Source organism: Diplotaxodon limnothrissa, linkage group LG6, assembly GCF_057381915.1.
Source record: "Diplotaxodon limnothrissa isolate DT_005_m linkage group LG6, D_limnothrissa_male_GT1.1, whole genome shotgun sequence".
Taxonomy (NCBI): Eukaryota; Metazoa; Chordata; class Actinopteri; order Cichliformes; family Cichlidae; genus Diplotaxodon; species Diplotaxodon limnothrissa.
Genome location: NC_140601.1, coordinates 44387054 through 44412685, shown reverse-complemented (window position 1 = coordinate 44412685; position 25632 = coordinate 44387054). Strand labels below are relative to the sequence as shown.

The following is a 25632-nucleotide window of genomic DNA, read 5'->3' as shown; positions in this document are numbered from 1 at the left end:
AACTTGTTAGTTATCTTAGCTAAATTTTATTTTCACAAGTGCAAATACAGTAACAAAAACCCTAATTTTAAACATTACTATAATGATGTTTTATGTTACATAAAATTGATTCGTGGATCACTTAACCAAAAGGCTATGAAAACTATTACTATTTGTAGTAATTACAAATTATTTGAATGTTTGTAATTCTTTGTATTACACCCCCTGGCATATGTTAATTTTGTTCTGGTTGTATACATGTTCTGTATACTGTTTCTTAATAAGGTTTAATATTTACAAAAAAAAAGAAGAAGATGATGATAACTCCTGATTAGCCAATCAGAGAGCAGCGCAGTGAACGGTACGTTTGCTACTGCAGCTGCATCGTCATCAATGATTCATGTGAATACACCTGATCAGGTGTTCTGTGAAGGCCGATCGTGGCTCAAGAGTTGGGAGTTCGCCTTGTGAATTGGAAGGGCGCCGGTTCGAGCCCCGGCTCGGACAGTCTCGGTCGTTGTGTCCTTGGGCAAGACACTTCACCTACCACCTACTGGTGTTGGCCAGATGGCGCGATATGGCAGCCTCGCTTCTGTCAGTCTGCCTCAGGGCAGCTGTGGCTCCACCCGTGTGTGAATTGGTGGATGACTGGGTGTGTAAAGTGCTTTGGGGTCCCTAGGCAGGACTAGTAAAAGCGCTATACAAATACAGGCCATTTACCATTTAAATTTCACACCCAGGCCTCAACTCTTGCGTCCAGTGCCAAACGACTCACATACCGGTCCGTGGCTGTGGTTGGGGACAGTTGTGACAGTCAGGTAACACCTGTCCACTGTACAAGTGATCAGACACATGTTACTAAAGCACAAGGTCAGAAAGAGAACACCCAAATACTGCAGTATTTATTTGTGGTTGCTGCACACAGCAAATACACTCAGGTTTCCTCACATGTACACAGGCTGTGGTGGGAGTGGTAAGAACACAGGTGTGTTCAGCAGCATCGAGTGGGCGTTGCTCCGCACTGTGGCTGTAACACTCTCTGCTGAAGGAGCGCTCGTCTGGTTCACCTCCAAAGACAAACCTCAGGTTACCTCGAGGGGTGGAGCCAGCCTGACAGAGTCTTGCTCCTCACGGCTGTGACTACTTTTAGGAGTTTTGACTGGTCGCTGCAGATGAGCTCATAGTAACGACACGCCACCTTAACATCTGGAACCAAAACTTTATTTACAAAAACAAACCTGCCGTCTTACAGTCATTTAACCTCAACATTAAAAAAAAAATACATCTAAAACTATTAAAAAACAAACAGGAAGAAAAAAATGAATTGAAGGGGCGGGGCTCTGGTGTGATGTCATCCAGGTTAGATCAAATCAGCAACTGCAGAGAGAAAAACAGTGAACCAATCAGTGAACAGAATCAGACCGACAACAACAACAACATGCGAACAGTGACATCAGCAGGCCCCTGATTGGCTCCCTCGTACCGTTCATGGGCATCTCGTCGATCTGGGTGGAGTAATACTGCTCGATGTCTCGCAGGATGCGGATGTCGTCATTCTTCACAAAGTTGATGGCCACACCCTTACGCCCATAACGCCCCGACCGGCCAATCCTGAAGGAGGTCAGAGGTCATAGCATTAGTCACGAATAAACACCCCCTGCTCTCCTCAAAGGACCACCGGACCCAAACCTGTCTAAGCCCCTCCCCCAAAGCACTCTGCTCAAGTCTCCTCCCTGACTGGTGCAGAAGGACACGTGGGGACTAGTTTGTGTGGAGGGATACCTGTGGATGTAGAGCTCTCTGTTGTTGGGCAGGTCATAGTTGATGATGAGTGAAACCTGAGGAACATCCAGGCCTCGAGCCCAGACATCGGTGGAGATCAGCACACGACTGAAACACAAAAACCCAGAGGTCAGTCTCTGAATCAGAATCTGGTCCTGGTCCTGGTCCTGGTCCGCTCACCTGGCTCCTGATCTGAACTCCTTCATGATGGACTCTCTCTCCTTCTGCGGCATGTCTCCGTGCATCGATGACACCGTGAAGTTGGCCTCCCTCATCTTCTCTGTCAGCCAGTCCACCTGAAACACAAACACACTACGTTTCCCATGATGCTCTGATGCGCTACACCTGCTCACACAGGAGGACGTGCACAGACCTTCCTCTTGGTGTTGCAGAAGATGACGGCCTGCGTGATGGTCAGCGTGTCATAAAGGTCGCACAGTGTGTCGAACTTCCACTCCTCCCTCTCCACGGCAACAAAGAACTGCTTTATCCCCTCCAAGGTCAACTCATCACTGCGGCCGAGAGACATCAACATACAGAGAGAGAGGGTGAGAGTAAGGTGGGATCAGGTTTCACTCTGAATAATCTCAGCTCCACATTTCTGCCAGAAACCCGATCCGCATCCTCGTCAAACTGACCGTTTGACGAGGATGCGGATCGGGTCGGTCATGAACTTGTTGGTCATCTCCAGGATCTCGTGCGGCAGCGTGGCACTGATCAGGACCACCTGCGTGGCGGGGGGCAGGTAGCGGTACACGTCGTAGATCTGCTCCTTGAAACCTGGACACAGAAAGCCGACAGGAAGTTAGACGCCGGACAGGTGTTTCAGTCTGGTGGTTAAGGTGTGACATCACAGAGTTCTCAGGTGTGTTCCTGCTCCAGGTGACACGCGCTCACCTTTGTTGAGCATCTCGTCTGCCTCGTCCAGGACCAGCATCTTGATGGCTCTTGTTCTCAGGCTGCGGCGCCGAATCATGTCTGAAGTAAACAAACAAAGGTGAGCTCCTATTGGCTATTGCAGTCAGAGGCTGGCCAATCAGGAGCCAGAAGCTGAACAACTTTTTACACATGGTGCCCAGACATTTCCTCCAGACACACAGGAGTGATTAATAAAACTCCATACAGCGTAATGTTGTGATATTTAGTCTGGCAATATCGAGATTTTATTATAAACAAGAGTAATAAAAGCAGTTGCTTTTTCAGGCCAGCAGATGGCGCCATTTGTCGCTAGCGTGTCAGCACCTGGGAGAAAGTTGGTAAAACAAAGATGGACGCAGAGAAAGAAAACGCTTCGACGCGGCATCAGAGCCAACGCTGCCTTTCCCGTCTACACGGGACAGAATTTTAAACATTTACAGTACAGTGACCGTCAAAACCATGAACAAATATTGCCGCAAAGTCTATTTTGCGACACCATGGAACAAACGATAGCACAATATGAAACGATAAATGTTTTTATTTCGTCATTCGAGATATATCGAACAGCCTTACTTCAATGTAACATCGTCTGTGTGTGTGAGATTGTGCGTGCAGAGAACACCCGGAGCAACAGACTACGTTCTCCTCTCCAGCGAGACCTCAGAGCACAAACAGAACCTTTTACGTAAACGAACATGTTTCACATGTTTCCAGCAGCTGTCTTTCATGGGCTCAAATTGTGGTCATAAATATTTTGAACTTGTAAATCAGTTTTGTATGTGTAAAAAGAATTTCTGTTTGGACTTAGTCAAGTCTTCACTCAAGTTTCAAGTTACACGTACAAATTTTGACCTTATTTTTCTTCCTTTCAGCTGATTGGTCAATGTCATGTCAATCACAAATTTAACTATCCAATCAGAGTTTGGCTATTGGAGGGGTGCTTTATGGAGCTTCAGGTCCTGAGGGAATAAATGTCCTTTTACATGCCAGCCCAGCGTTTTCCTTCAGTGTTGTGGAAATGACACAGTCTTCACTAGTGGGGATAGTTACAAAGCTTTCTGGTTATGAATTAACGATACATGTTTTTATTGAACATTTGAAGAACATTTGAAAACAACAGAAACTCTTGTAGAGGAGATAAAGTCAGAGATAGAAACGACAGGTGCATCTAGTACAGGTAGAGCTGCTGCACACAGAGCCCAGCAGCCAGCAACAAATCCTGGATCCTTTGCCTTTAGTTAGCAGTTAGCATTAGCAGCACATGCTGCGTCCGATGTGAAAGGACCTTCATGCTGCGCACTGTGACTCACAGCCATGGTCCCGGGTCAGCCCTGACTTTGTGTTAAACTAATCCTAAAGTAATAATGTATTTCTAACCACTGATATAGCACAACTTTATCCTTTCAACAGCTGCTCAAAGTTAGGGGACCTAGCTGCTATCGGATATTTATATAGAGATCCTCCAGCTTCAAACTGTATCACCCTTCAAGGACCTGCAGCTCCGTAAAGCCCCCCTCCAACCCGGTTGTTCAGTGATGACGTGACGAATCCTACTTCCGGGCCTAAAGTAGCCTGCGTTTAATATGGCTTTTGTGTTGTTAACATGTTTAATGTTTTGTATTTTCTTCTATTTGATCTCAAAAAGCTCCTAAAACAGTCAGTGATCCCTGTTGACCTCCCTCGGCTTTTATTACCACTAATCATTTATTTAAGCTCAGTTTTTAAAACCTTAGGATGTAACTACAGCCCAGCCCATGCAGCAGTATATGAATGACTAACCTCGTATTGTGGATGGATTATCTCAGTTGTTCTCCTGGCTGAAGTTTGGTCCTTTTACAGCACCCTGCCATGCGATTACATTTGTTCCTGACCACCGAGAACACTCACGTTAACTTTTATCGAGTGGAAAAAAGTTAGCTTGTTTATATTATGCTAACATAGCTGTGTCGCTAGCGGTCACGTAGCACATCATTATATAGCAGCTAGCCCAACTTCAGTAACCGTACAAACGTCACTGCTGTTTAGTTTTCTGTCTTCATTTATGCTGGAAGTGATAGCAGAGCTGTACGTTTGAATTTGTTTCCAAAACCCCGCAGTCAGGACATGCTATATTGTATTTAGATAGAAGCTAGCGAGCTAACTTCCTGCTAACTTCTAACTCCGTTAAATGTCATAAATTCCGTTTTCATGGATGCCTGGATGTTAAACTCAATTGTTACACCTGGTAGAGCAGAACGCTGATCATTTTATTAAAGATGAAAGACTTTAGACAGTTTTTCAACTCTCAGTAATGCCACAGTGATCGTTTGATATATGGACCTGCAGCGGAGTTTAGACCAGACACGGCTAGTGACGTCAGACTGAACAACCGGACAGCCAAACCCATCTGTTCTCTGATTGCATAGTTAAATTTGTGATTGACATGACATTGACCAATCAGCTGACAGGAAGAAAAATAGAGTCAAAATTCGTATTTGTAACCTAAAACTTGAGTGCAGAGTTTCACACGCATAAGTCCACACACAAATTCTTTTTACTCATACAAAACTGATTTACAAGTACAAAATATTTATGACCACAATTTGAGCCCATAGTCTTTCACATTGTTCACGTTATGTGTGTGATCGTGGAGCAGAGCCGCGGCTGCGTCCAGCTCTGACAGGTTTATGAACAGACAGGTGTAAGCCTGGTGGAGGTGGGTTTGCTCCAGTGAAATGCGACATGTTGGACAATTTCCCGGTCCCAGCCCTGTGGGAACAGCCCCTTCCTGGTGTGGAAGTCCTGACCTCAGCCCCACAGAACAGCACGGGGCTGTGAGCCTTTTCCTCCAGCATCGACCTCACGGACGTGCGTCCAGCCTGTGGATTAAGACCGGGAGGTCGATCGAGTTCACGCGAACATGAAGGCAGACGAGCGAATATTTTTGGCAGCGTAGTGAACGACATCACGCCTCTTTCACACTGCCAGGCCAAAGGCACCAGCAGATAAACGTTTTCACTTCCTGTTTCAAGGTGGCGTTGTTAATGGGCTTCTCGCCATCCTGAGCGCCGAGATCATGACCTGGAAACAGGTTTCGTCTGACTGGATCTCGTTTTATCAAATTATAATTTGAATGTGGAGCGTCTCCCACCTCAACCGATCGGACGCGACGATGACAGCAGGTGCGGGTCACATGACCTACTCAAACTCACCGAACACTCGTCCTGGCGTGCCCGCCACGACGTGCTGGCCGTAGTCAAGCTTGCGTATGTCCTCGCCCACGTTGGTGCCCCCGATGCAGGCGTGACACTGCACGTTCATGTAGTCTCCCAGAGCGAGCAGCACCTGCGCACACGTGCAAACAGCCAATCAGAATGCAGCACATATGATCACAGGTGATCGGCCAGCTGTGACGAGGCGCAGGCATACCTTTTGAATCTGTCCAGCGAGCTCTCGAGTCGGAGCGAGGATCAGAGCCTGCGTCTCCCTCACCTGCAGACAGGAAACGCATCACAGTGTCACAATAACAGTTTAACCCATCTGCTTGAAAAGGCCACGCCCACCGAGGCTGCAACAGACTCACCTGGATGTCGAGACACTGCAGCACAGACACGCAGAAGGTGGCGGTCTTTCCCGTTCCAGACTGAGACCTGCAGACAGCAGCTGTTAGAACATTTGGAGGCACGAGAGCTACACGGCAACAAGAACAGCGAGGGAAGAGGAAAGGAGGGAAGGACGAGGAGAGAGGAGGGAAACGCTTACTGAGCGATGACATCACGGCCTTTGATGATCTGCTTGATGGCTCGCTGCTGGATCGCTGACGGCTTCTCAAATCCTGCAACACGAACACTGCGTCACTGCCAGAAAACTTTATTTACAACTAGCAAAGTGCACAAAACATCTGTCCTTCAAACAACTTTATTTTAACCCGGCCACAGGTTTCTCAACATTCTTTTAAATGACCATAATTCTGAAACACTTTATGCAATCTGAAATCCTCCCGGGGTTCCTGAAAGCAGCGAGACGACGCCTCTCAGTGACATCAGGGTCATTACAGTAACCTGAAGCACGCAGCAGCCCCGGGAAGGCGAAGGCGGTCCCAATTAAAGCTTCCTCCTTTTTTCCACAGATTTGGGCGATATGACCCGGTTATCTCCCGATAACCTCATCTGTCACTAAATGTGCCTTTTCTGTAACTCGACCCGTGTGAGGCGTTTTCAGCGGAGTGTTCTGACCGATGCATGAAACCATCTATTTTTAGATAGAAGTTGTAACGGCCGCCATTTTCTTTGTGAGTCTTTCTACACGGCGTGCTGCGGGGAAAACGCCCGTTGTAGCGTTTGAGTCTGAGGTTGGTTTGGAGCACCTGACGTCCGTAAACTCTCTCCACTCTCTGCCACCTGAGAAGAGCTCTGTGCTGTTCGAGTCTGAGGTGGCGCCGCTTTGTGCCAGAACTTACATTGTGCCGTTTTCCGTGTCAGACGTTTCATAACCAAACCGTGTCCGCGCAACAGAGGCGGCCCTCGTTTAGGAATAAGGTCCTGGATTTGTGTGGACTGGTCCGTCTGTTTGCAGCTACCTGGTTCTGCCTCGTCTAAACTGGTCGTGCTGGGATTCTCTGTCCCCGCATCCATAAACAGTGGATTTCGCATCACCGTGAAACAAACGATAGCATACCGCACAGCCCTGGGCCGGATGTATCCTTCGTAGCCCACCCTATCCCAGGATTCATTGCGAGGCGATGGTGATGATGTTCAAGCGGGTAAAGAGTAAACTCCACATTTATTTGTGTAGAAATGTTCCAACAGTGACGTTAACTTCCTCTTCCTCTGCTCAGAGTCTGCTTTAAGCTCACAGACACCGTGACGATACTTCAGCCATCAACACAACAAGCTGAGGTGCAGACAGGCTGCTGCAGCCTTCACTCTGACAAACATCGGCCACACTCAGCGTCTCTGCTCGTTCTGTTCGGTGGCTTTAACTAAAAGAAACTAATGACTGTCGATATTTTTGATTTAGTTGTGCTCTAAGTGCGGATGTAAAACAAACATTTTATTGAAGAATGAGACGGTTATTTCATAGATGCTCTTAAATAAATCCGACGGTCTCACGGGCAACTCGTTTGGAAAGATCTAAGAAGCTTAGAGCTCACAGCAAGTATGTAACCAGGACTAATTACTGCAACTCCCAAACCTGCAAAGGAACATGAACACAGCCGGTTTACCCAGCACTGGCCTCACACACATCACACCACATTATTAAAACCATGGTGATTCAGGTGACTTTGGATGGAATAGGTTCCCCATCAACAGGTTCTTCTCTACTGGGTTCATAAACACAATTTCAGACCAGTAAAAACATCGCTTCATGAAAGCGGTGCTGGTGATTCTGTTGTCTGTGAAGGTTCTCAGTCATCCAGGTCATCGTAGTCAAAGGAGCTTGCAAAGAAAAGCGTCTGGACTTCTTTAAGTTGCTTGAAGACGTTTCACCTCTCATCCAAGAAGCTTCTTCAGTTCTAAGGTCTGAGTCTGCTGAGTCTTGTCCTGTGGTGTCTGGTCTTCTTCTAAAAGAAGACCAGACACCAGCGAGGGAGGATAAGAAGGACAGACGCAACAACATTGTCATCCCCTATGTAGCCGGTGTATCAGAGAAACTCAGGAGTTTTCTCCAAGCATGACATCCAGGTGCATTTCAGACCCAGCAACACGCTCAGACAGAAACTGGTTCACCCGAAAGACAAAACGCCAAAACACAGACTTAACAATGTGGTGTATGCTGTACAGTGCAGCGAGGAATGCCCAGACCTCTACATTGGAGAGACCAAACAGCCACTTCACAAGCGCATGGCACAACACAGAAGAGCCACCTCCACAGGACAAGACTCAGCAGTCCATCTGCATCTTAAGGATAAAGGACACTCTTTCGAGGATGCCAATGTTCACATTTTGGACAGAGAGGACAGATGGTTTGAAAGAGGAGTGAAAGAAGCATCTATGTCCACTGTGAGCGACCATCTTTGAACAGAGGCGGGGTTTACGACACCAACTCTCTGCCATCTATAATCCAGTTTTGAGATCCTCCCCAGACGCCTTAACGCCCACTCACATCCTGGGCCATCTGACCTCAGGAATTCGCATGATAAGGTGGGGCCAGGTTTCACAATGAGCTCACCCGAAACTCTGGCTGATTGGGACCCACACCCAGTTTCACACCTTGGCTCAGACTGGCCAACAGCCTGTATCCACAGGCTGTGAGGCTCCTGAACTCTCTGCCCCCCTCTCACGGACAATAACCATATCCAACTTCTTAATAGCAATGAACTGGTCTGCATTGGTGCATCATATCTTTATTCTCTTCCCCCTCCTGCCCCCCCCCCTCTTTCTTAAATAGATAACTATCATATCTGATATCATATCTCACAGTACAATAATATTGAATGGGTTGCATTGTTGTATTTTGTCATGTTTCTCAGGTCTTTGTCTGAATTTCTACGAACATTATTGCTAAGGATTGTCTTATTGCATTGGAGTCACACTGGGTTAAATATGTACACTTGGGTTTTAAGGGGTATTTATTATTTTCTTCTTTTTTTGGGGGGGGGGTTGTATGGAAGCCCCAAACGCAATTTCATTGTTCTTGACAATGACAATAAATAAATAAATACTAAATACTAAATAGAGGATCATCAGGGGGTCCTTTGTCCCTCTGTGGGGGGAAACTCCCACTGGGTTTAAATCTGGGACTCTCCACCATTTGACCTTAGAACTGAAGAAGCTTCTCGGATGAAGGTGAAACGTCTTCAAGCTACTTAAAGAAGTCCAGACGCTTTTCTTTGTAAGCTCCTTTGACTACGATGCTGTTGTTTAAACTTCACCGAGGTTATAATCAGCTGATAACAGCGATGCTAGTCTCTCTAACATCTAAGGTTAGAGAAGATCCCGGCTCTACCACACCACCACCACTTTGAAAATACTGAATTTAGTGACAGAAAAATCTAAAAAGTATTATAATTATCTTACTGAAAGCATTTTTTTCTAATCCGGTTAAAAGGAAGCACATCCTTAAAGACTTTTAACCAAAATATCAGAAAAATATACATCTCACATCCAATCCTTCCTAAAAGAAGAGCTCAGTTTTAACATTTTATATGAGTTTTACCCAACTAATGATTTTATTACACTCAGATTTAAAGTGGATGTTTTCTGTGATAGACAGAATTTGTAATGCCTGCAGGCCGGGGAATCAGCTCACTCAGTGCTGAAGTGGAATTTAATTAACAGTTTAATGGAAAACATTTTATTGACAAATGGGGAGAATTCAGAGCTGATCTCGAGCTGTTTGAAGAGTCTCTGAAGGTTGTTCGGATCAGCCCACAAATTACTTATCACTTAAATAATTTAACTGAACATGATCAACAGATGAATGCTTCTTTGTTTGTACACATTTCAATAAAGTTTTTGTTTCCTACATCACACTGAGCCATGGACCAAGCCGGGTCACACACCGGCTCAGCAGCCCCAGAGTCCGGTCTAAAGTCAGGTCTATCAGAACATCTGTTTCTCCGCCACTGAAAGTGCGCAGACACGTTAGCAGGTCAGGCTAATGCTAATTGGAGAGCTTCTGGAAAGAACTAAAAGCCGGAGAGTCAGACTAACGGCACCCCTCCGGATACGATGCCCCCGGGGTCGAACCGAGGACAGTGAAATATCTTTAATTCGCCTACTCAAACACACTGCGCCGACTTTAGCTTTACAGATGACTAGCTGAGCTAGCTTTCCCCCGGAGGCCGCGCCGAACCCCGGCCTACCGTAGGCGTAGATCCCGCGGAGAAGGTCCTCCCGGAGGCCCATGGTGTCGAAGGTAGGGGTGACGTCCACCTCCTCGCTGGTCTCAAACTCCACCTTGGTCATATCTTCTTCCTTCAGGATCCTCTTCCTACCCTGAGCCCCGGCAGCAGCCATGTTCCTCGGAGCTTTTAATCCTACTGAATGTCGCAGAAGTCCGGATTCACCAGTCCGCGCTTCGCCGCGCTGCTAAGCTAACTGCTAACGAGAGAAAGAAGCACGTGTCGCTACGCCGATGACGTCCGCAGCGGGCGACGAGGATTTTACGTCACAGCAGAAAAAATAACAAATTTCCGGGTTCTTTATCAGCGTACTCGGAGGCCGACACAGAATAAAATGTAAACCTGATCGAATGATGACAAACTGATCAATACATGAATAAGAAAGTGTCTCAGTGATCGATCAACACGGGACAGACGGCCCTTCTGAAAACAAGGAATAACAGCCTATAACTATATATACAAAACACACTATTTATTTACATATTTACTTCTGACACCGGATTGTATATTTGTACATTTGTTTCCTTTCCCCCCCGTTTTTTCTGGTAATACTGTTCATATAAATATAGTGCTGCAGAACTGTGCACCCTCCCACACACACACACGCACACACACACGTTTGCACTGAGTTGGAGACAATGGCGTGTCCAGCGGGGTGGCCTGGGGGGGCACAGGCCACCCCCCAAACCAGACTGGCCACCCCAGGTGCCACCCCAAAGGCAAAACAATAAAATTCAATCAAATATCAAATGTCCGATTATGTTTTCACGGTGACGCTCAGATATCCGAGTGTAAGTGAATGCAGCATCGGCTTCTGCGCTATGCGCATCACGTTAGCAAAGGTAGGAGAGCCAAGCGCGAAAGATGGCACTGTAGGAAACAATTTTTCGGTGAAAGAAAATGAGGACAGAATAAATGTCCCGGTAAGTAATATCAAGTTTGTTGAGTTTAGTAAACTTCGGTGAAATTAGAATACCAAGGAAAAAAATTACACTTAAAGAATTATTGCAGCTGTGGAATATTTCAGACAGTATGCTACTGAGGGCAGCTAACATAAGAGTTATGAGTTATAAGATATAATCTAAGTCGTAACATTGCTGTATGGAGCTGCAGATTTGGTTGCAGGTTAACATAGCTGGACTGGCCATCGGGCATACCGGGCATATCCCCAGTGACTTATTTTTTATTTTTTTTGTAATGGCATGAACAATGAGAGGTGGTGGATTGGCCAGATGCAGGTCGATGTGTAGAAATAACTCCGTTGTTTGGTGGTGGCTATGACGGGGCTTCCACAGAGGCAACAGGTGGATGAGGGAAGGGGAGGCAGGAGGAGAGACCCGAGGCGGCCACCAGTCCGAGTGTCAGGTGAACTGAACTTCAGGTAAGAAGTTATGACCTGCAGTCTATCTGGGTCAGATATAAACCAAGTTTAGGTGGAGTTTATTTTCATGTTGCTGACTTTTTACTGTCAGTTGCAATAACTCATACTGCGTTCTAGCCAGTTTGACAGAGTTTCTATACAGCTGGGTGGGTGCTATGATGTTACTGATAGTGAACTTTATTTTATTCATAAGGTTAGTTAGTAGAGTTGCCAACGGCTCCTTAAAAAAATGGAATGGTCCCTCATTCAGAGAAAATATTACGCGTTTCGTATTGAGCTGAGAAGAGACGCAGTTTGTCCCGGACTTTAGCTAGAATGGAAAAAGACACAAAGCTGGAGTTACTCTGTGTTTGCTGCACAGCTGCCTCTTCTTCTCTCATTCTCTCCCCCTCCCTCTCCTGTTGCTACTTCAATCATGAAACTGATCAATGATCAGCTGATCGGCTTTTCTCTCTTGTTTGTTTATCGCCCACTTTGCGCCAGAAAGAGGAAACCAGCGGATGTCGCGCTAAACAACAGCAGCACGTTTAAGCTTGATCAGCTGTTGTTAGAATTTATTTAATATTAATTTCTAGTATCAGCTGATGTTTGCTGGAGCCACAGCTGTAAAGCTGCTGGTCATGATGTCTGTTTAGATATGTGGTGAGAGGGAAACATGAAGATGAAACCAGGAGATGTCCTTACTGGATCATCAGAGCTGAACAGGTGATGGAGAAACAGGTTTACCTTTTAGGTGACATGAATGAGTTGAAGTTATGAACTGTTTCTGAGAGATAAATAACACCAGGATCCTTTTTTATGTAGCTGACAGCTGGTAACTGTGCAGGGGCGGGTCTAGGAAAGTTTTGCCAGGGGGCCAGGTAGGGCATTAACAGGGAAAGGTGGGGCACAAAGAAATACTTTTCTTTCTTATTCTCATTTAAAATACCTAGTTTTTATTAAATAATTATCTAAATCTTACAACCAAAGTTTTTATCTGACGTAAAATGTATAGAAATCATACATATACCAACAAGACTGTACATCACTGTCACAACAGCGTTTGTTTTCAGTCAAAGGCTTTATGGCTTTAATACCTGGTGGGTCGGTCTGTAGTCAAAATGCCCGATTTTTTTGTCCCAGTCCAGCCCTGCAGGTTATACTGGCAGTGTCACCATGCCAGCTGACTGTATTTCATCATCAGCCAGTGTTGTTCTTTATCAATATTACCAAAGTTTACCATAAGGCAGCATAGAAAGTATTTACTTGCTTTCAGGTTTTATTCAAATGTTAGTCTTTTCATTTGTTTCTCCACTTTTTTCCTGTTTCAAAATCAAACACCAGTTTGTGAGAAGATTATCTTCTTTTTTTAACAGGCAGAGAAAGTTTTGCATTGGCATTGGCTAATTTGTCAATTGTTTGTTACAAATGTTCGTATTTTAATTTTCAAAAATGTTTTTGCCCAAAACATATGTGCACTATATGTCAGTAAAAATACTATGCAAATATGGATGTCCTTGAATGCTGAGTAAACACTGACTGATTGTATCTCTTGTACTTTATCAACGCAGTATCTAAAAACTTTGCACCGTAGTGGTTAAAATCTCATTCTAATAAGAGTTAAAAGTGCATTTGGTTATTAGGTTTATAGGATTATTGAATTATGGTTAACGGTTGGTAGAATTTTTTTTTTAAACATTATCTGCCAATTAAATCTGCCACCCTTCTCCAAATCTGTGCCCCTACCTGGCCCCATTTTCTAGACACGCCACTGGTTGGAGATGCTCTGTATCTCATTGTACAACTGTAAACACACAGGATAGAAATACAGATTAAACGGGGAAAGTAACACAGACACACTGAATAATTAAATAAGACATTAAAATATTACAAATATTCATGTTTTTAAAGCTTTCTTGTTGAGACAGGAACAAACTTTCTGTTTCTGTCCTGAGAGTGGACAGCTTACATTTACAGATGTGGAGTTTGATCGATGAGGGAAACGCATGCGAGTCTTTCTCACTAAAGTCAGTAAAACCAAATAACACGTTTTGGTAAAAAAAAGTACAAATTCTGATCAGATGCTGTCAGAGATGAAACTAACGATATGTTTCCATAAAACCTGAGTAAAGCTAAATGTTTCTGTATCGCTCTTCTGTTTTTGAAGGATTTAAACTGGACCCTGAGACACACTGACAGGTGTGATGTCATCACGTCAGCCGCTACACTGGGCAGCCTGTAGGTGATGACGTAATCAAACATAAACAAACCACAAAAGTGTAAACTAACAGTCTGGTAAATGTGAAAGAGGTCACCTGTGCAGCCAGGTGACAGGAAGGAGCTGAGGACTGATGCTGCTGTTGTATAAAATCACCAAATACTCCGATGATTTTACCCCTTTATAAACTTTTTTACTCTGTTGTTTAAATGAGGTTTTTTAAATAATGTTTTTTATTAAGAGTTTTTTCTTTATACATATAAACAAAAGGAGAAGAGAAGGATAGTTTGTACATTTGGGGTCATTAGTCCGTACACTTAAGGCTGTAGAATTTAGGGGGGAAAGGAAAATAAAGAAAATAAATACACAGACACATCTACTGTATATGTGTAAAAATAAATAAAGTGTTTCCCCAGATAACAAAGTCCCTGCAAAATAATCCCATTCATTCCCCCCAGGTCACTGTATTTCCACAGCTGACATGAGGCAGGTGCATGAACCTGAAAAATTGGTATAGATTTGGAAATGCATCAAGGAAACGACCCCGCATGACACGACATGAGGTCATATAACCCCCGTGTGTGTGAGTGGGAGAGGCAGCGTCCCTCCACCTGGAGGGTGAATGATGGCTCCCGTCTTTTAGAGGCACCTCATTCCCACTGATGCCAAACAGAGCGAGAAGAGGGTCGGGGCCAGTGTCACTCTGAGAATCCTGGACAGGGTATGAAAAACCTCTGTCAGGAACTGAAGGAGACTGGGACAAGACCAGTACATGTGGATCAGTGAGGCTTCAGCAGTTTGGCATCTGTCACAATATGGAGCGATATCAGGAAAGACACGAGATAATCTGGATGTTTAAATAAAGTTTGTTTGTGAGGTCACACTGAAGCAGCTTTATTTAAAAGAACTACAACTGCTAAATTGTCCGAGGTTTCCCATCTGCCTGCATCACAGGAGGCAAAAGTAGAGATGTTCTGTACTGCAGTAGAAGTACACGCACTAGTGCTGACAATACTGCAGTAAAAGTACTGATTGAACAATCTCATTTGTTGTCAGAACTTCAAAAAATTATGCAAATTTGTTGCCTCAAAAAAATAAAAATGTACTTAAGGTGACTAGGTTAGGACAAAGTATTCACTGAGTACACAGTACTAAGAACTGGACTTTTCTGAGTGAGCAACTCTAAATGTTTCTCCACTGACACTAACAAAGTTCTAAATTAAAAAACAATTTATGGTAACTCACTGTTTTTAATTTGGCTGACATACAAATTAAACGCCTCCAGGGTGAGGTGTTCGGGCATGTCCCACGGTTAAGGAGGCCCTGGGGCAGACCCAGGACACGCTGGCCTGGGAACGCCTCGGTGTTCCCCCGGACAAGCTGGAGGAGGTGGGCGGGGAGAGCGAGGTCTGGGCTCCTCAGCTGAGGACCCGGTGACCCGGCCCGGATAATCACATTATGTTTTATCATCCTTGAACGTTCAGTACAACACTTGACATTAGAGGTGGGAATCACCATACATCCCACGATACGATATTATTGCAAATGTTTAGAATATTTTGCGATATTCAGATTCTGTACATAAAGGTAAACTTTATCAATATTCATTTTATCTAATATCAAAGTCAGAATAAAGGCTGAATAATTACACACACCCCACTGTTCAGTTATTTATTTGTAAAACATGTTTGGAATCATGTATGATTTCTGTTCCACTGCTCACGTGTGCACCACTTTGTGTTGGTCTTTCACGTGGAATTCCAATAACATTGATTCATGTTTGTGGCTGTAATGTGACAAAATGTGGGAAAGTTCAAGGGGGCCGAATACTTTTGCACGCCACTGTATTTTAGCTTCCACCCTTCACTTTGTTGACAGCGCTGCAAACCCTCAGCCTTCTCTCAGTGAGCTTCCTGATGTAACCTGAAATGGTTTCACCTCACAGGTGTGCCTGTCAGGGTGCACTGGTGGAGCTGGGACCATCAGTTGTGTTATGAAGCAGTCAAGTGGGTACACAGCTGACATCCTGTTTGACAACTGTTAGAATAAATATTAGAACCAATCAGCTAAGTAAAGAGAAACAACAGTCCAGCATTACTTTAAGAACTGAAGGTCAGTCAGTCTGGAAAATTGCTAAAACTTTGAATGTGTCCCCAAGTGCAGTCACAGAAACCATCAAGACTACGATGAAACTGTCTCACATGAGGACGCCCCAGGAAAGGAAGACCAAGAGTCCCTCTGCTGCTGAGGACACATTCATCCGAGTCACCAGCCTCAGAAATCACAAGTTAACAGCAGCTCAGATCAGAGCCCAGATAAATGCCACACAGAGCTCCAGCAGCAGACACATCTCTACATGTTCAGAGGAGACTGTGTGAATCAGGCCTTTACGGTCAAATAGCCGCTGAAAAACCACGACTAAGGAAATGCAACAAGCAGAACAGATTTGTTTGGACCAAAAAACACAAGGAGTGGACATTAGACCATCTGTGCTTTAGGCTGATGAGTCCACATCTGAGATCTTTGGTTCCACACGCTGCACGTGATGGTCGAGCTGCAGACTCACTGCTGAAGTCAAACCTGGGCTCAGTCTGTGCAGCAGGATCAGCTGTTAGTGTGCACAGAACAATAACACTGCTGCAAATCTGTGTGCTGCCAATAAAGCTGTGTTATAATCGATGCTGCTCGTCAGCGAAACAGACCTCAGGCCTTCCTCGAACCTAACCTGTTCGCATCATGGGTTACCATGGCAACTTACCCCGGTGAGAAGGGAAGCACCTTTGTGGTACAGAGTGTAGGGTAGCTGGATACATGGTAGTGCAGGCCGCTGCTCCTGATGATGATGTCAGGATAAGACAATCTTGGCTTTGCTGAACTCATGTCATTGTGCAGGTTCCAGGTCAGCTGACAGTCGTCCACCAATCACTGCTAAATGCAAACTAGCTTACAAATACTGGCGGCATCCTGGATGCACCTGTGGTAAGAACTCCCACATCGCTTCTTTCACAAACGTCAAAGTCCACCCCGCCCCCATGTGACCTCATCCTTTCACCGCTGACGGGTGAATATGATTGGTTGTTTGTGTAAAAACTATAAATTTGAGCAGAAGCACTTTCTTAACTGCTCTCACTCTTACCTGCCCGTCATTGCTTCTTCTTCGTGTGTCGTATTGGTCGTGTCTGTCTGTTGGAGGGTCAGCTCGCCATAGAACGAAATGATTATTAATCCTCAGCCGTTCACATGAAACATTTTAATAACAACTGAAATCATTTTCACATTTCTGCAAATCAAAGATGAACGTTCAGAGAATACAGATCCAGGTTTTACTTTGAAAGGTCCATACAGGAAGTGATGCTCCTGGTGTTCCTGCTGTCCGTGTGTCACCGCGCGCGATACCGCCACACAAACGAGCGTCCGCACACTTTTGGCACTTTCTTCATCTCAAATGAAAGACGCCTGGCAGAGTGACATCATCACTACATTGACCTGGACATCGGGTCGGCGTTCCAGGAAGTACCAACTGATGACGACATGTTTTTGTTTACATGATCAACACAAACACGTAAACACGAAGTCCATCAAACCGTCGCAACAAAGGAGGAAACTAATCATCTGCGTTCATCTCAGTCGTCTTTTGATTGGTGGACGTCCAGACTGACGACCTGCAGCTCGGTCAGGTTGTTGCTGCTCTGTTGACTGATGACCATCTAAACAAACAAACAAACAAACAAAGTGTCACTGCAGTGAGCGCAGCCATGTTTACAAACATTCACATACTTGTGTGTACATAAACGTTTTGTAATCTTTTGACCTCGTTTATCTCGTGTTTGGTTACATTGTCTCCCTGTTCAGCACGCTGCCGACACTCGATGTCTTTTAAACGTGCTTTACAAGTAAAACTGACTTGGCTCGATGTTAACGGCCGCCTGCAGGGATGTGCGTGAACGTGTCATTAATGTGTCATGTGCAGTTGGTGTGCAGTTGGCGTGTTGTGGTACCGGGTGCAGCTGGACTGCAGAAACTGGGATCTGAGTGGTGCCTGGAGGAAGAGAGGTGAGGAAGACCTGCGGCACGGCGGCTGAAAGAAGAAAAGAGTTTGTGGTTTTTCTGAAAACGTTTTCATTTCAGCAAATATTAACAGTCGGTCACCTGGGTCATGTGACTGGGTGTGGCCTGCTGGAGAGAAGGTGTTGAGGACTGTGAGGCTGCCGTCGCCCAGCGAGGGCGTTGGTGCGGCATACATCACCGTGTGACTGCCTGGGTACATCATGTGACCTGCTACCGAGGAAGAGGAGGAGGAAGGGGAGGAGACGATGGAGACGGGAAGACTTGCTGCAGAGAGAGGAAGATGGTCAGGTTGGCGATGCTACGTTAACCCGTTACGGAACGTGTCTTTGTGTTCATACCTGTGGAGGAGGCGGGGCTCTGCATGTCAGAGCTGCTGTGATTGGCGGTTGCCTGCTGGCTGCTGGTCTGTACTTGGATTGTCTGCAGCTGCTGAGAGACTCCAGGTCCTGATGACACAAAGAGGGCGGAGCTAACATTCACCTGTTGGCAGGCAAGCTAAGGAAAACGCACCGATTGACAGGAGGACGGCGTAGCAGTGTGCTGACCTGACAGCGACACGGTGGCAGGAAGCCGCAGCAACGTAGCTGGCTGTGTGGGTGGAGCATGCAGCGTGGGGGTGGGGCCTGGGGCCACGGGGCCCTGGATGGCCAAAGACTGGCCCTGCAGCTGGCTGAGGGGGATGGTGTGTGCACCCGGAGGCAGCGAGCCACCTGCAGACAGGTCAAGGGGTGGGTCCAGAGACAGATTAGCTGAATAAAAGCAGCAGGAAAGCCAAAAGTGTGTGGACAGGTGAAAGACCAGCAGGTGCTCTGGTGGCCATTGAAATGTTTACTTTTACCTGCCAGCTAAGAAACAACACAAACACGAGCCTTGTGTCAGCAGTTGACTCCGCCCACCTACCTGACATCAAAGTAAAGCCTCCAGGAAGCACCACCCCGGCTGATGTCTTCAGCAGCGTCCCATTGGCGGTCGAGGACGGCGGCTGCCAGGTGGGGGCGCTGGTCTGCACCTGCAGGGACGCTGAGGATGAAGAGGAGCAGGATGTGGAGGAGGAGGAGGAGCTGGCCAGGCTGAAGGCCGGTTTGACCAGATCCTGCAGACACACGACATCTGTATTTAAGGAGCGGGGCTAAAAGCGCTGATCCCGACATTTAAGTAACAGCACCTGGACGCTACCTTGGCAGCCTCGGAGCAGCCGTCAGCTTCTGACACCTGATAGCTGAGGTCGGTCTCCTCGAAGCCCGTGGCGCTCATCCTCTGGTCGGAGGAGGGGTCGGAGCGCGGCGGCGAGTCTGGCGAGTTCAGGCAGGTCTGGATCAGAGCTTTCCCCGTCTCTGACGTGATCATCGGCTGCAGCTTCCTCGTGGCGAAGGTGTACACGTGGCCCGTCTCGCTGGCAACAAGCAGCAACACCTGCGTACCTGTGAGCGTGGACAGCTCGTACGCCTGGGTGGGGGAGCAGGTACAACAGGTGAACACGCTATCGGTCTAAACACACCTACAGACATGGTGCAGTTCCTGGAGTGAACAGCTGACTGATGCTGTACCACTAACCTCACCTGTCAGATAAACTGAGCTGAAAGCAGAGACAGTGGCTCATCTGTATTTATTGAGTTTTACTCACTGAGCTCTACTGTATTCTACTTTGATTTTTATTGACTGATTCTACCTGCTGCACCCTGCTGGCTCCAGCCAAACTTCACCTGTCTACAGGTGAGACGCTCCTAAAGAACCTTACTGAACGCTCAGACACACCTGCAGACCTGAGCTGGTACAACGTCACCCTTTTTAGCCTCCACCTGCTCCCGAGCCTCCAGGTGAAGCTCTGCAGGTGAGAACAGGGTGATGATACACCTGTGCTCTGTGGCAGGTGAAGCTTTCATATACTTTTGGATTTTAGAAGCTTAGATTGAGACGAAACGTGAAAATTTCAATGTCAGAGTAAACCCACAGCTGACCTCTGACCCCTGCTGCCTCTCACCTTCTTCATGATGCCGGTCTTCCTCTTGCTGAAGGTGGTGTACCTCCGCAGCTTGTTGTCTATGAACTCCATCTTGATCTTCACCCTGCCTCGGGTCTTCTTGCCGGGCTTCACCCCCGCCGCCCCGGGCCTCAGACCACTGTACTCCCCGCTGAGGCCTCCGGAGCTCTGCGCCGCCTGATGCCCGACCTCCCGCTCGCTCCTCTCCCGCTTCACGCCCCTCCGGTCCCCACCCAGGCCCCCCGTGTCATCGTCCTCCGCGGAGTCCGAGTCCTGGTCGGAGCCGCTGAACGCCCCCTCGGCGCTGTAGTCCCGGTCCTCCGGCGCCCCCTCGCCAGTCTCACGGGCCGTGTCCGGTTCCGGTCCGGCTGTGTCTGTGCTGCTCATGCGTCCAGGTAAGGTTCTGGAGCCCATCTCGGCCCCGCTGCCCGCCAGCATCCTTATCAGCGTCCCTTCCACCGGGCCCGGAAGATGGATCCTCCGGGTGCGCCGGAGAGACCCTCGGCGGGGCTCGGAGCTCCGCGCCGGGTCGGGGTCGACTAGCCGCACCGCTAGCTGCGTGGCTAACGGGGCTAGGCTAAGCGCTCAGCGGCTCTACAGCGACAGGTCGCCCGGTGAGTCCGTTAGAAAGCTCCGGGAGCCCGCGGGCCGTGAGGGGAAGCCGCCGGGCACACTTTCCGCAGGAAATCGATCCGGATCGATCAGAAATTAGAAAAAGTTGTGAAGTTGTTTTCACAGAGCAGCGAGGCCCGGCCCCCCACGGATCACTCCGCTCCACATAAGGAAATGACGGGCAGCTTCCGCAGATATCCGTCCGCTCTGACAGGTAGTCCGGCACTTCACAGCCACTGCAGCCACCCCGCGGCTCGGAATCGCCTTACCTCTCACCGGAAGTGTCGGGGTAGGGAGTCTTTATGGTCTGGTGCGGACAGGTGCGAACTTACCGAAGCTTGTGCGCAATGATACGCAGTTCTGGGCTGTACGACCGGGACACCTTTCTCCATATAAAGAACGCGTTTCCTTTTATGGCCCCGCCTCTCCTTATATGGTCATCCTTCTTCCTGCACACCTCCAGCCTGAACAGCTGCAGCACGTGGAGATAGGAGGACGACTGTGGAAGCCCAGCTGTGCCAATATGACAATAATCAATAACACAAATAAAAAAGTGAAAAGATTTCATAGATTAGATTTGAGTGTCGGGTCGCAGCGTTACACCTGCTTTTATATATGACACGAGGAACATGGAGGAATGACCTGCTCCACGGCAGGAAAAACTGAAAGAACATGCTCAGCAACCTAAACCAAACATCCCGATAACATGCAACGCCCCGTGAGAGCGCTCAGGTCCTCATGATGGTGCTCTCTATTCAGACTCAAATACATAAAATTCCAGCCCAGAGAATGAGAGAGATGAGTGAGCTAAACCATCTGAACTTTGACCTTTGACTGTGGGGTCAAACCGTGACCTCAGTAACATGAAATCTGAATGATGTTCTAGAGTAGTAAAATGAAAAGTTATAAAGAAAAAACACAAACATGGGAAATAATAAAAGATGAAAAAGAACAACATGAAAAAAGGAATTGAAATAAAAACCATCAGATTTCATCAGACTGTTCATGGCTCCGCCCCCGTCACCTGTGATGAAATGTCTGTTTTCATGCAGCGTCCAGATTTCTCAGTACTAAAGTGAAAGTACCTCAAAGGAGTACTTCACAGTACACTAAACGTACTGAGTTACTTTCCAGACTGAAGTCAGATCAATACATCAGCAGAGATCAGTCTGAATCCTTTAATGAGTTTATTACATCATCACTCCTTCAGCCAATCAGTGAGCTGGGGCCTGCTGGGTGCTGCTTTGGAGTCACTAGTGCTGAACCAGGATCAGCCTGTAATCTCACCTCAGATTAGCTGCAGAGTCCGGCGGTACTTGCAGAACACACGCCATTTACACGCCACACGCAACATGTCGCTCAGCGGCGCTGCAGCCGGCGGCCCCCCCTGGAGGAACCACAGCTTCATCCTGGGAGGGGGGCGAGATCCCCCCCTGACTGACCAGGGGGAGACCATCATAGGAGTCTACCTACTGCTGCTGGGTGAGCGCGCACGCACACATTCACACACACACACAATCAGACACACATACAGACAAAAACAAACAGACACACACACAGATACACACACACACAGACTCACAGACACACACACACACACACAATCAGACACACAGACACAGACAAACACACACACAGATACACACAGACACACACACAGACACATGTGCTGTGTCATCGTTGTGTCCTGCATCTGTGTGATGTTATTTGGCTTCAGTCTGTCAGTGATCAGCGATCAATACTCTGATCATGCTGTGGGCACAGCAGCACTCTCAGCTGCAGCAGCTTTGATGAGCTTCTCTGGCTGTGGGTAACAGAGCAGGTGTCGCTCTCACCTGTCTGCTGGACATCAGCTGCACTTTAAGTGTTCTTAGTAGTGACCTGCTGGATTACCCTCAGCTGCTCCTGTGTAGTACTGTGTGTACACTGTGTACTTACTGTACACACTGAAGTACCTGTATGCACCTGTGTGTTTCCAGGATGGATGTCCTGGTTCGGGAACAGCATCGTCCTCTTCGTCCTCTACAGGCAGAGAGCCTCGCTGCTGCCCACCGACTACCTGACCTATAACCTCGCCGTCTCAGACGCCAGCATCTCCGTGTTCGGATACTCCAGAGGAATCATCGAGATCTTCAACGTCTTCCAGGACAGCGGCTACCTCATCTCCTCCATCTGGACCTGCCAGGTACTGACGTCCCAGCTCAGACTCAGCCTGTGGTGGGACGTGACGGGCTCACCTGTGATGTGTTCTCACGCAGGTGGACGGGTTCTTCACGCTGGTGTTCGGTCTGAGCAGCATCTACACGCTGACCGTGATCAGCATCACACGCTACATCAAAGGATGCCACCCAAGCCGAGGTCAGAGGTCCGCCCATCAGGTGTTCACCATCATAGTGTTAACATGTTATTACCATGTCACCTGAGTGAGTGTGTGTGTTTCAGCGCATCACATCACCAGGACCAGTGTGTTCGTGTGTCTGTCGCTCATCTGGATCGCAGCTGGATTCTGGTCCGGGGCGCCGCTGCTCGGCTGGGGCAGCTACACAGGCAAGAATACCCTGACCTCTGACCCCTGACCCCCTCACAGTACAGGAAGTGGCTGCAGGTCTCTCCAGGGCGGTGCGTTAGAGTGAATGAGGCTCAGATAAAGCAGGGACCATAAAACACCAGTGTCCTGCTGCCACGTGCTGATTGGTCTGTCAGGGGTCCGCTGCGCCCTTATAGAACAGGAAGTGAGCAGTGGAAGGCCTTCCTTTAGTGACAGTGTCTGTCGTCTGTGCAGATCGCGGCTATGGGACCTGTGAGATTGACTGGGCCAAGGCAAACTACTCGAGCGTCTACAAGTCCTACATCGTCTCCATCTTTGTGTGCTGCTTCTTCATCCCCGTGCTCGTCATGCTGTTCTGCTACGTGTCCATCATCAACACGGTGAAGCGAGGCAACGCGCTGTCGGCCGAGGGAGACCTGACCGACCGCCAGCGGAAGATCGAGAGAGACGTGACCGCCGTGAGTGTTTGTCGCTGTCATCTCCTGCCCACCAGAGTGCCATTCGGGAAGTTCGATCACTTTCTCTGTCTCTGCAGGTTTCCATAGTGATCTGCACAGCCTTTATCCTGGCCTGGTCGCCGTACGCCGTGGTGTCCATGTGGTCCGCCTGGGGTTTCCACGTGCCCAACCTCACCAGCATCTTCACCCGCCTCTTTGCCAAATCTGCCAGTTTCTACAACCCGCTCATCTACTTTGGTCTCAGCTCCAAATTCCGCAAAGACGTGGCGGTCCTGCTGCCGTGCACGCGTGACGCCAAAGACACCGTCAAGCTGAAGCGTTTCAAACCCAAGGTTGACGGTCGTCTTGCCACAGGAGGCGGGGCCAGATTCAAAGTTCATCTGAGCCGGCCTGAAAAGAAGTACTCGTTAGTGAACCATCCCCACGAGGCCCTGACCCAGGACTCGGGGGCAGTGAGTCCGCCATCCACGCCGCCACCCGTCAACAAGGAGGTGTTCTACATCGACATGCCCCGCCCCTCTGAGACCAGTTCTGGCTTTGAATGCGAGAGACTCTGATGGACGACTGAAATATCGATCCTCGTTAAGTCTGGTCTATAGAGACTCCGCCCCATCGAGTGCTCGCACCGTTCTGTTTGGTGAGCGAGGAGTGGAGGTTAGCGTTAGACACCTGTGTGTGACCACGAGGAGAGGAAGAGCCCATAAAACCCTGATGATGTTTTATATAAAGTCTCAGTTTTGATAACCACTCAGTGTGAATTTGATTGAGTCACATGTTTCAATAAAGTTTTTTAGGAGCAAACAAAAGTGTCGTTTTTTGAATGTTGGCCGTTCTCTGTCCAGGCACTGGACAGGAAGTCGTAGAGGACACGCAGGAAATGATTTGAGGCTTGAATCCTGTGGAGCGTGGGTCTCCAGCTGGAGTCGTCTCAATGGGGTGGAGTAGTGTGATGACGGGAGCAGAAAGCTGCTCTCACAGAGGCTGAGGGTCTCTGAGCTGAAGGAGGGGAGAGTTCAGCTCAGAGAGCCTCCACAGGTGGAGGACAAAGCGATCATCTACGGCTCCTCTGATGGAGACTCACAGGAGCATGAGCTCACACAGAGCAGCTGCATACCTGCTGGATGATGGTAGGCGGGTGTGGGTGGGTGTGCTTCCTGTGGAGTCAAAGAGCACTCAGAGTTCGGACACACGTCTCCCGACTGCTGGTCAGAATGAACTGACCAATTAAGGCTGTGTGGGAGGGGGCCGAGATGAGGCTGTCACATGATCAGCCTCAGTCTGACCGCTAATCGTTACCTCCGTGCGCAGGTGTGCACGTTCACGCGGATTTGTGGTAAACGTGTCACAGCGCGCAGTCAGCAGGCGGCGCTGCAGCTCCGTGACTGCGGACAGAAGCCGGGTCCAGCCCCGCCCCCGCCTCTCCAGCCTTCATCCCGGTCGGAGGAGGATGAGGAGTCCGCCGCGCGCTGCTCTGTGACGAGGCAGCTTCAGTGGAACGAACCGGAGTGGAACCGCCAGAGCCCGGTGAGTCTGATCGATCCGTCCTATCGGTTTGAAAGCGTTACCATGATCGATCCGCGTGGGTGAGGGTCTCTCTGACACGCACACACAAACACACTATCCACGCTACTGACGATAGGAGCCAATCAAACACCGTCTGTTTTTGAGGAAGATGATGGTGATAATATCCGACCCTGACGTCATCGGCTATTGATCAGCACACACACACACTGCATTTGGTCACGCACTCATTTCTGCAAGTGTGCGCGTAACTGCAAGTGCACCTGTGAGACATGACGTCATGAGTCTTGAGATATCTGCAGACAGCAGGGGGTTCTGTGGGTCACGTGGTTCTCCGACAGGAGTTCTGGAGTAGATCAGCT

At 48.0% G+C, this 25632-nt stretch overlaps 3 protein-coding genes across 3 annotated transcripts; 1 reads left to right on the top strand and 2 right to left on the bottom strand.

Moving 5' to 3' along the window:
• Nucleotides 1–1162: 1162 nt before the first annotated feature.
• On the bottom strand, nt 1163–10718 carry eif4a3 (eukaryotic translation initiation factor 4A3). The gene is made up of 12 exons (XM_085356520.1): nt 10466–10718; nt 6421–6493; nt 6242–6308; nt 6088–6150; nt 5871–6003; nt 2659–2739; nt 2400–2541; nt 2135–2273; nt 1942–2057; nt 1762–1869; nt 1463–1590; nt 1163–1356 (listed from the first exon to the last, which is right to left on the bottom strand). The coding sequence occupies exons 1-12, from the start codon at nt 10617–10619 to the stop codon at nt 1340–1342; spliced, it is 1221 nt and encodes a 406-aa protein (XP_085212646.1). The 5' UTR covers nt 10620–10718; the 3' UTR covers nt 1163–1339.
• Nucleotides 10719–17322: 6604 nt separating this feature from the next.
• On the bottom strand, nt 17323–20895 carry LOC146631378 (serum response factor-like). The gene is made up of 8 exons (XM_085356519.1): nt 20132–20895; nt 19327–19596; nt 19051–19243; nt 18696–18860; nt 18489–18596; nt 18232–18414; nt 18081–18160; nt 17323–17789 (listed from the first exon to the last, which is right to left on the bottom strand). Exons 1-8 carry the CDS (start codon nt 20567–20569, stop codon nt 17706–17708), a joined length of 1521 nt encoding a protein of 506 aa, XP_085212645.1. The 5' UTR covers nt 20570–20895; the 3' UTR covers nt 17323–17705.
• Nucleotides 20896–21924: 1029 nt separating this feature from the next.
• Nucleotides 21925–24306, top strand: LOC146631377 (opsin-5-like). Its single transcript, XM_085356518.1, has 6 exons — nt 21925–22225; nt 22723–22928; nt 23002–23101; nt 23186–23290; nt 23526–23749; nt 23827–24306. The coding sequence occupies exons 1-6, from the start codon at nt 21925–21927 to the stop codon at nt 24304–24306; spliced, it is 1416 nt and encodes a 471-aa protein (XP_085212644.1).
• The last annotated feature ends 1326 nt before the right edge of the window (nt 24307–25632 follow it).